The sequence below is a fragment of the Erigeron canadensis genome, chromosome 5, assembly GCF_010389155.1.
Source record: "Erigeron canadensis isolate Cc75 chromosome 5, C_canadensis_v1, whole genome shotgun sequence".
Lineage (NCBI taxonomy): Eukaryota > Viridiplantae > Streptophyta > Magnoliopsida > Asterales > Asteraceae > Erigeron > Erigeron canadensis.
The window spans coordinates 21,277,617-21,288,640 of NC_057765.1; the positions used below are offsets into that span (position 1 = coordinate 21,277,617).

Consider the following 11,024-nt stretch of genomic DNA (forward strand, 5'->3'; position numbering starts at 1 on the left):
AACTATTTATGGTAAATGTTTTCCAAATTATAATTATAATTTTTTTCCAATAATAATATTTTTAAACTATAAAAGGTCATAAACCCTCTTTATGTATATTAAACCCATTCTATATATACTATACTTGAAATTGTACAAGTGTTTGAAGATTATCTTAAATGTATGTTTGATTTCATACTAAACATCATTTTTGGTATATGATAAGACGTATATTTTTTGCAATGTCTGTTATATGTACATGTTATTATGTAAATTTTAACGACCGGGTATTAAACTACGGCGGGTTGAAATTTAAGATCAGACACTTCAACCTGGACCCGACTCCGGTCGACCCGAGTCAACCAGACTAATACATGGGTTGGCGAGTTCATAGGCCCAACTTATTTTAAATTTCAAATAAAAATATCAAATCAACTTTTTTGTAGTTTATAAAAGGTATGTAGATATGTAAATAACGGCTATTGTTAGTAAAGCTATCAATAAGTTCGAGTTGGCATGCTGATGGGTAAAAAACCTGTGATCCTGACCAAACCCATTAAAAATTTTAGGTCAGAATTTTCAACTCTTGCCTACAACATGTCAACCCAAACCAACTCATCAACTTGAAAAAAAAATTGGTTTGGCGGGTTAGTAGGTCGAATTTTGGGTTGTCGGGTCAAATAGGCTGGTGGGTTAACGGGTTGGTGACTTAAGGTGGTGGGTTGATGGGTCGACCTGTTAAAAAAATATTATATAAACTTAAAAATATTTTTACATTGAAGGGTCTACCTGTTAACCCAATAGGTCAACCGCAACCTAACTCGAAAAATAAGGTTAGTGGGTTGGTGGTTCGAAATTTCACAACCCTAACTCGGTTATCTTCGTGAGGGCTCCAATTCTGTTTTCGGATTGAGTCGAGTATTGACAGTCCTAATTGTTATGGTTGTTAATCGGGTCAATCTATATCGATTTGGCTTTGGGTCAAGTACTCAAGTGGGTTTGACGGGTCAAATATGTTATTTTCGGGTAACCCGATCACCGACCGGGTATTATATATATATATATGGCCCATGGAGCTAAGAGAAAATATTATGGATTTGCTTTCATCTTCACCCTTCAAATTAAATCAACATTTAATCTCAACCGTTGAAAATAAAAGACACAATTTAGGAAGGAAGGTGTTATATTAAAAGTTTAAAACATGTATTTAATAAAAATGAGAAAAAAACATGTATTAACTATTGATGAGAATAAAAAAACAAGTATGAGGCTAATATTTTAAGGGGTTTGCTAAATACAGCCCTTAGGGCTATGTTTAAGGTGCATAAATTGTTTGTACATTTACCATGAAAATCAGGGGGGGTTTAATATGGAAGGTACAAGTTTTTTTATGCACTATATTTATTTTTTAAAAATAACATTATAAAATAACAAAAATAAAAATGTAATAAATTGTAAGAAGAAAAGTGATTATGACATAATAAATAAATTTTTAAAAAAAATAAAACTTAATTTTAAGAAATAATTTGGATGTGACAAATAAGCAATATTTATGGAATGATGATGTCACAACAATCCTTTTTTATTTAATATAAAGATAAAGATAAAGATGGGTAAATATTACAACCATTGAAACGAATTAGACAAATTTGATAAAATCCCTTCTTGGTGAAATAAATTTATTTTAAAAGATAATTATTAAGCAAAATGCACGCTAAATTTTAAAAAATATATATTTAGTTAAAAGCTATGAGTAATAATCAAATAAATGCTTCCTAAATTTGGTATACTTTTTTTTCCATATAAATATCAACTGTAAACACTGCATGCTAATTATAATAAAAATCCTTTTTGATATTTACATATATTAATATTGTTATCATAGCTAGAAAAAATTATCTAATGGATACTTTAAAAACACTATTGAAAAAGTGTTGCGCTATTTAATAAAGTGTCGTATTATCTAAGAAAAGTGTTATATTATCTAAAAAAAAGTGGGGGTGCAACTTACAACCCAAACTTGTCAACTTGAATCCAACCACCAACCTTGAAAAAATCGGGTTGACGGGTTAAGTTGGTTGGTAGGTTGATTTCATGTCATTGGTGGGTTGGTAGGTTTGCGGGTTCATGTCAAACTGTTTATGAGTTTGTCAGGTGTGGTGGGGAAATGGTTTGGTGGATCGACATTGAAAACAATTACAAAAAATTAAAATAGATATCAAAACTCTTTTTATACACGATATTACCCAAAAAAAAAGGTTGCCAATGAGTTCGGGTTTGCGGATTGACGGGTCAAAAATCTATGACCCTAACCCAACCTAATAAAAATTTCAGGTTAGCAATTTTCACTATCAACCCGAACCCAACCCACTAGCCTTAAAAAAATCGGCTTGGTGGGTAAAATGAGTTAGTAGGTTGACGGGTTAATTTCAGGTCAAACAGGTCATATGGGTTATGGGTTGGTGGATAGATTTTAGGTCAAATTGGCATTGATTTGCGAGTTGGCGGGTTAATGGGTTGGTGGATCAACCTACTAAAGTTATTATTAAAATTTTAATTATTTTCATGTTAGTGGGTCGACCTATTAACCCAAATGGTCAATCTGAACTTAACCTGAAAATTTTGATTTGATATACTGAATCATATACTGAATTTTTGATTTGATATACTGAATCATATTTGGTTACTGGATCGACTAATTAGTGGGTAAGCTGGTTCACGGGTCAAGATTTTATAACCCTGTTCTGATTTTTTTCGGGTTGGGTCGAGATTGATAGCCCTACCAAAAAGTATATTTCTCGCAATGTGTAAATGTGCGATACATCGTACATGTATAAATTTATTTCATAACCCGGTCAACGACCGGGTATTGATCTAGTTAATCTAGTTGTAGTGAATTGATGGGGCTTTGATCATTTGAAAACTAAAATTTTCGTGAAAACTAGAAAACTGCCAAACACATTGTGATTTGAATTTAACACAATGTGTTTTTAATATGTTTTTCGAAAACACATTGTGTTAAGTTCATATCACAGTGTGTTTGAACAATTTTCCTATTTACAACGTTATCAAAAACACACCGTTATTTAAAACTTAACACAACGTATTTTAGGTTACACAATAAAAACATATTATGTTTTATAAAAACACATTATGTTAAATGCAGATCACAGTGTGTTTTGATTAATAATCTAGTTTTCAAATGAGTATTTAAAAAAAATATATATATTCACGTCATTATTTCGGAAACTTATTTTCCACATAGAAGAGTCCAATGAATCAATAATGGAACGGAAAAATATAATGCATATTTTGATATTTATTTATGTTTGTTGACTATAAGTGCAATATTTCAAAATCTGATCAAATTCTATGTTCTTTTTTAACACCCATCTACTACTATAAATACCACTATCATCATTCATAATTTATTACAACAAAATCATTCATCTTTATAAATACACATATATTTCTTTTGATAAATAGGTGATTTATAATGGCTGTTCAAACAGTTGTGATAGAGGTCCCCTCTTCACTTCCCGCTACTATACTTTTCAAGCTTTTTAAAGACTTCGATAACATTGCCCCTAAGGCTGAACCACAAAGTTACAAATCTATAACAAACATCGAAGGTGTTAGTCACGTAACATATAGTGATGGTAAGCAACGTCGTTATTAATTGGCATAAATTTCAGAAACGTGAACACTTTTTTCAAAATTTGTACCTATGTCAATAAAAAATTTTATGTTGTAACCGTGTAAAAAATAAAAGTACATTGACATTTCAAGCATTTTTATTTCTTATTAATTTGATAACAGGTATATAATTTCGGTTTGTTACGACTACCAAAAATTGACTCTTCATCATTATTTTATCACGCCTTACTATCTCCTAACAGTTTTTCATTTCACCTGCCAGAGTCCAATTTCAATAGTTCTAAGTTCAGGTGTGATGCCATGGACACAGACAAGCTTACCCTTAGCTACACGGTCATTGAGGGTGACGTCTTCATGGGCAAAATCGACAATATCGCCATTCACTTTGAGTTCATTCCTTCTGCTAATGGAGGCTCTGTATACAAGCAGACATTGGTGTTTCAATGCACAGGTGATTCTACGCTATCTGAAGAAGAATTAAACGGAGCCAAAGAGTTTGACTTAAACACGTTAAAAGCATTTGAGGCGTATGCCATTGCCCATCCTGAAGTTTGCTAAATACTTATTGAATCAAAAGCTTTTGTTTCAATTAGCTAGAATCGTGTGTGCTGAATATTGGAAACGGTTCTACTATATATAAGTGTGTTTTCAACATTTTTACCAAAATAATGGACATGTGTGTCCTCTTAATTAAGTTCTCATTTTAACCTTTTTAAATATATACTAGCTATTACTAAAGTTATTATATATAGAACAATCCAAAACTTCAATTCTACAGTATCCGGTTTGGTTGGCTTAGTTTGGTGGTTTTAGGCTTAATCGGCTAAAGGGTCCCTTTTATCCAATAAATTTTTTCCAGCTTGCTTGTTGGTATGGAGGTGTTCCCAGGGCCAATCACTCTTTCAGGCTTTCCATTTTCATTTAACTTGATCGTTTCTTGTGGGACCCGCCACTATTAGTACTGAATCAAATGAAAGAGTTCATCCGAACTACAATTCCATAATCTGTATACCTTCACTAACAAAACATAAAGCAATTGTAATATCCTAAAATAATTACCTTATAAAAAAAAAATTAAAAATTTAAGAAAATAAACTTTCCATATGAAAGTTGGCTAATTAAAATTAAAATAATTAAATATTGTAAGAGTCTTTTGCACCAAGAAACTTGACTCAAATTCCCTATATAAATAAAACCTTCTCATTGTATACGTGCAATAAAACCTAAAATATACGTTTAACAAAACAACAACCCTTTATATGTTTTCGAAGGCTGCCGCATAAAGAAGATTCACAATAGATAGGTGTTAATATAATATTAAAAATAATAATAGTCATCACTTTGTTTTGGTTGGGGGGTGTTGGTCGACAGAAACAAATTTTGTTTCTTAACTACATTCGAACTAGACGGTATTAAATTAGGGGCGGTGGTTCTGTCAAGTAATTCATCTAGTCAAAGCTTCTACTATCATCTTTATTGGTAAGCCTTTTGATCTTATCTATATAATTTATACAATGTTTCAACAGTGGATTATAAATCTATTTAAATGCAATAGTCATAGTGTCATATCTCTGTATGTTTTAAAACTCTGACATAAGGCGTGATTTAAATATGATATAATTTTTATATAAAAATCATACGGGATAGTTACTACGTTATGATCAAAGTTTGTAATATATTGATTAAGTAGTATGAGTATTTAAAACAAGTCTATTAATTAATATAAATATAAATTGCAAGATTTTGAGTTTTACGTTCACTGATGATAAATTTTGCCATACAAATTAATAAGTATCTTGTATGAAGCTTTCATGAGTCAAACGAATTTGTGCAGAATAGCTAATTATGGGTATAGTCTTTAATTAAACAACTATGTAGAATATCATCATGATTTATTTGGACAACAAATAATTGGAAGGACAATATAACTACGAGATTTATATATTTTGACTATAATATTAATTCTAACGTGAATTTAACCTTACTGCAAAACAAATAATTACAATTTTATTAGTATCAGTTTATATTTATATTAATTCGCTTCTAGTATAATTACACTCTATACTGTTAAAAACAAAACTATATAACCAATCTATAAAATATAAAGGATATTACATACTCCCTATTTGAATGTCTTTTGGTGCTTATACTTTGGTATTTGCTAGACTCGATTTGGTGATCTCATTCCTTTGATGATTCTTTCGTCTTTACAAATCATTGTGATCAAGATAAGGTACGGATATTCAAGGTGGTATTAGGATTCTTTCCGGTAAAATCTTGCTTTCTCAAAACTTTGTATTATTTGTATCAATATATGTATTGTTTGAAATATTATTTGTTTGTCAGTCTTTGTATAAGATTGTTGTGTCAAAACCAACTCTGGAAACCCGATTTGAAAATAGTCCCGAAAGAGGTACATTTGGGTTTCATTTGATGCGGTGATTCGTACAAGTGTTTCTCAAATTTGTACACTAATATATGTCCCTCAAGTATTGGTCCCGAAAAAGTTATGTTTGTGTTACATTTGATGCGATGATTCGTACAAGTATTTCCCAATTGGGTGGACGGAGATGTGGTTTTAAGTCGATATATTTTAAATGTTTCAAAGTATATATATTTTTAATTTATATAATTGTTCGAAAATTCATCTTGTCATTTGAAAACTTATTTAATATATTTAAGCGTATAAGTTGGTCAAAACGTGTTAGAAATCCAAAAATAGTGATACATTGTAATTTAAGTTATGGACTTACTTGTTGTTAAGTCATGTGTTGATGATTTCTAAGGTTGAAGGGCTAATTGTGAAAATTAGCATAGTTGGTTAGTTTAGACTATAAATAGCCCTCAATTCCTTAGAAATCATAACCTTGACATAACCTTGACACACATTTTCATACCATTACACCTGAATAACAAACACTTGATCCCAATTCTCTCTCAACACACACACAAACACCAAGAATACACACACACACTAAACCGCCATTGTTGATGTGAATTCGAGTGATAAAATCGTGTTGTTACATGTGGTATCAGAGCAAAACATCGTTTTGATCTCGATCCATAACTGAATTCAATCACAATTCATCAAACAATCACCTTTTAATTTTGTTTTTAATCCTGTTTTTGTTTGTTTTTTTTAAATCACTGAAAATTCAAAAATAACCTCTCAAATCACATAAAATCACAAATGTTTGTTCACCGTTCGATTCCTCATAGTTAATTACATAATCCTCTCAAGTTTCGTGTTCTAATTCGATCTAGATCAAAAGTTCAGATTTTGAGTTTTTGGCGCTAAAATTTGGGATTTGATTCTGTTGTGTTATAAGCTGAATTGTGTTAATTGGATCGTTGCTAATGTGAAAAAAAACTGTTTGCAAGTGGTTTCATGTTCCAATTCCCAGAAAATCAAAAGATATTGAAGTTTTAAAAATCGTCAATGGAGTTGTTCATGTTCAGAGGTTGAAAACGACATTGTGAAGCTAAAACGATCTTACTTAGATCGTTTCAGTTTTTTTTCCTTGATACTTACATTTCAGTGTTGTGACTTGTAAAATGATTCAATTTAGATCGTTTTGATAAGTGTGGTTGTGGTGTAAAGAGTTGATTGTGGCTAACTGATCCTTTGGATTGGTTTTGGTCAATTCAATTTCTTGAAAATAATCAAGTTTTGGTGAAACTCTGTGAAGAAATCTAAAACGATCTCTTTTAGATCGTTTCAGACTTTGAAAAACCAAAACGATCTCTTTTAGATCGTTTCAGTTTTGGTAAATCCAAAACGATCTCTTTTAGATCGTTTCATCTTTCACTCAAACAATTCCTGGTTTGATTACTTCTTGGGTAACTGATCTTCGTGATTGGTTTTGGTCAATTCATTCCATTACATTTCATACCAAAACTCTGTCCAAATTCATTCAGAATACTTAGAATTTTTCATCCCAAATTCAATTTAGATCATTTTATTCCTGAAGAGAAATTTAGATCGTTTCATTTCCAATCAAGATTTAGATCGTTTCATTTCCAATCAAGATTTAGATCGTTTCATTTCCAATCAAAGTTTAGATCGTTTCAATTCCTTTATCAATTTATATTGTTTTCCTATCTTTCCAACTTTAGATCGTTTCATACTTTCTTCAAAAATCAATTCAATTCTCAAATCAATTTCTAATGGCTACTCGTGAAGCGTTGGCTCCGGGTACTGATACAAGACCTCCAGTTCTTTATCGTGGTAACTATGGACTTTGGAAGAAAAGGTTCATGGATTATGTGGAACGTCAGACTAATGGCCACATGCTTAAGGATTCAATCATGAATGGACTTGCTATGCATCGTCATCCTACTACCGGTGCTATTTTGACTCCTGATCTTTTGAATGCTGAACAAAAAGATCGTACTGCTGCTGACAACAGAGCTAGGTCATGCTTGTATCAAGCACTTCCTGATGAGATCTATGGCTCAGTTGATTCTTATGACACAGCAAAGGAGATTTGGGATGAAGTTGCTAGACAAATGGAAGGTGCTGATGTAACCTCAACAATCCGACTGACAAATGTCTTAACTGAGTTTGACAATTTTCAGAAATCACCAAATGAATCTCTCGAGTCCGTGTACTATAGATTTTGCAATGTAATCAATGAGCTGAGAAAGAACAAGGTCAAGAAAACTGAAATTGAGCTGAACATCAAATTCATCAAAGCACTTGGTCCCGAGTGGGAAGATTTTGGAACTCAAATCAAGCAACATCAAGATCTGACCAAATTCACCATTCATATTCTTTATGAATCTTTCAAGTTGAATGAGCATCAAGTTCTAAGCAAATATTCATTCAACAAAGTGCCAGAAGTTGTATCTACTGATCCTTTGGCATTGGTTGTTGAAAGAAAGGTTTCTGAGGCTCTTAAAAGACAAATGACTGTTGTTTCTTCGTCTGATGAGGAGGGAGAAAATTTCTTGGCTCCAAGAGATGGTGTTCCTGATGAATTCTACCAAGCTCTTGCCGTTGTGACTAAGCATTTCAAGAAAAAGTATTTCAAAGCGAGGCCAACTAACAACAATCTTCGTACTTCATCAACAAGTGCATTTCCAAAGAAGGAACAATATCATCACAAGAGTTTTGAACAAGGTGAAACAAGTGGTTCCAAGAACGGAGATAAGAAAGCAGAAACTGAGAAACAAATCGTGGAAAAAGGAAAAACATCTGACAAAAAGTGTTACAACTGTGGAGTTCCTGGTCATTTTGCTGTGGATTACAAGCTGCCTCGCAAGAAGAATTATGAATACTACAAGCAGAAGATGCTCTTGGCAAAGCAAGTTGAAGCCGGTCAAGCCTTGATTGCTGAAGATGACAAGTGGCTTTTGCTGTCTGATGATGAAGATGAAGATCTGTCTGCAAATGTATGTTTCATGGCAAGGTTGAGCAAAGACAAAGTGTTGGAGGCTGACAGCATTGACGAGGAATATCCCGATGATGAGGTAAATCTCGACTCTATTTTTTCATCAATTAAGGATAAAGAGTCTTGTAGAATTGCCTTATCAAACTTGACAAATCATTACACTTCTTTAGCCAACAAAAACAAGAAATTGAAAAATAGCATTTTATTTTCAAAAAGGGAGTACACAAAACTTCTTGAAGAAAATTCTAAACTACTTTTTGAGTATGCTGCTATGAAACAAGAATTTCAAAACTATAAAGAACAAATGTTGGTTAAAGAATGTGAGATGAATGCGTCTCCTGATTTTAAGTTATTGGAAAAGTGCCATAATTTAGAAAAGACCATTCTTGATCTTGAAAAAGCCAATCAAGATCTTGAAGTTCAAAAGACCAATGAATGGCTTCGGAAAATGCAAGACAAATGGATGTTGATATTCTGAATAAGAAGCTTCAAGAAGCTACACCAAAAACAATTGAACTCGAAAGAAAAGTTTCTGATTTAAATCATAATTGTTTTTTAAAAGGCATTGAGATTGAAAACCTTGAAAGACAAATTGAGGAACATAAAAAGAATATACTTTTCTATCAAGAAAAGTTGTACAAAGTTGAACAAAATCCTCTTTTGGATTTCACTGCCTATTTCAATAAATCAAAGATTGATAGATCGGAACTTCTTCTTGGGTTGGGTTTTGAGAATATCACTCCATTGCAAAAAGCAAAAGAAGAAATTATACCTTTGTATGATGAGAAATTTTTGAGACTTGGTATGATACAACAATTCATTCGTCCTTTGGATGACGAATTTGAGACTGATGAAGTTGAGAAGATTCAAAAGAATAAATTTTTGGTTAATTATGATGCTATCAATACTTCTTATGAAACGAAAAATTCAACAATTTTTGAATTAGAAGAGATTGCGTCTAATTTTCAAAACCAAGAATTTGTCATTTCTCCACCAAAACCAACTAAATTGTATATTCCATCCACAGTTTTGGAAAAACAATTAGAAGGTTTACAACAAACAGTGGAATCTCAACAAAAACTCATTCATAATCTACAGTCTCAAAGTCCGAATTCGAAGAATGAATCAGTTGTTGTTGATATCAAGAAAGTTTGTGTGAATATTTCAACCCAAACTGATTTCAGTCTCTTAGTAGACCATTTCACTCAGACTACTTGTGATTTATCTACAGTTCATCCACCCAGACCGTGACTGACTGTTTTGCATGTACTTGTCAAGCTACTGCTACTTCTTTAGCTGCAAATTATGTGCAATCTGATTTATCTGATGAAGATCTTGCGCATAACTTAGTTTTGATATGGTACTTTTATAGATTTTTCACATGCGAAAATCTTGATGAGCTAGTTGTTCACCCTAAGCTTAGTGCTAGTATAGGTGTTGATACTTCTACTCAATTTTCTTGTGAAACCAAGGATGTTTCAATCCAAGTCGACCTTATTCCTGAGACTACCCGTGGTATGATGTTGGACAACAAGATTCCTGATATTTCTACATTTTCGAATGAATTCACCAAAGATGATTTTGATAAATTCATGGATGGAGAATATGGTTTTGACTCAGAAACTGAGAAAAAGATTGAATCTATCAAAATCATAAATTTTCAAAAAGAAATAAAAGGAGAATCTCAAAAACTAAAATCAGTGTCCAAAGCTTCAACATCATATTACTTCCAAGAACGAGTTAAACCCAAACTCGTCAAGGCTGAACAAAAGAGTTCTACCCCTTCTATCAAGACTGAACAAAAGAGTCCTAACCCTCCAAAACCCGACAAACATGTTAAAAAGAAACAAGCTGAGACCTCACCAAAACCAAGGTATCACAAAGTGAAACTTCCAAATGACAATCCAAATGCTTCTTTGTCTAACTCTCAATGTAGTTTAATTTCTAAAGTGACTAAGTCTAGCTCCGTTTTGCTAACTAGGGATACTTCAAATG

At 32.2% G+C, this 11,024-nt stretch overlaps 1 protein-coding gene across 1 annotated transcript; it reads left to right on the forward strand.

Annotated features, from left to right (window-relative positions):
- The first annotated feature begins 3,398 nt into the window (after positions 1 to 3,398).
- LOC122600913 (root allergen protein-like) lies at positions 3,399 to 4,353 on the forward strand. The gene is made up of 2 exons (XM_043773690.1): positions 3,399 to 3,638; positions 3,899 to 4,353. Exons 1-2 carry the CDS (start codon positions 3,476 to 3,478, stop codon positions 4,192 to 4,194), a joined length of 459 nt encoding a protein of 152 aa, XP_043629625.1. The 5' UTR covers positions 3,399 to 3,475; the 3' UTR covers positions 4,195 to 4,353.
- Positions 4,354 to 11,024: the final 6,671 nt, after the last annotated feature.

Excerpts from the sequence above, each read along its gene's own strand:
- LOC122600913 (XM_043773690.1), top strand. The coding sequence starts at position 3,476 with ATGGCTGTTCAAACAGTTGTGATAGAGGTCCCCTCTTCACTTCCCGCT. Across the intron at positions 3,639-3,898 it reads TCACGTAACATATAGTGATG|AGTCCAATTTCAATAGTTCT; the intron begins GTAAGCAACGTC and ends TTCACCTGCCAG.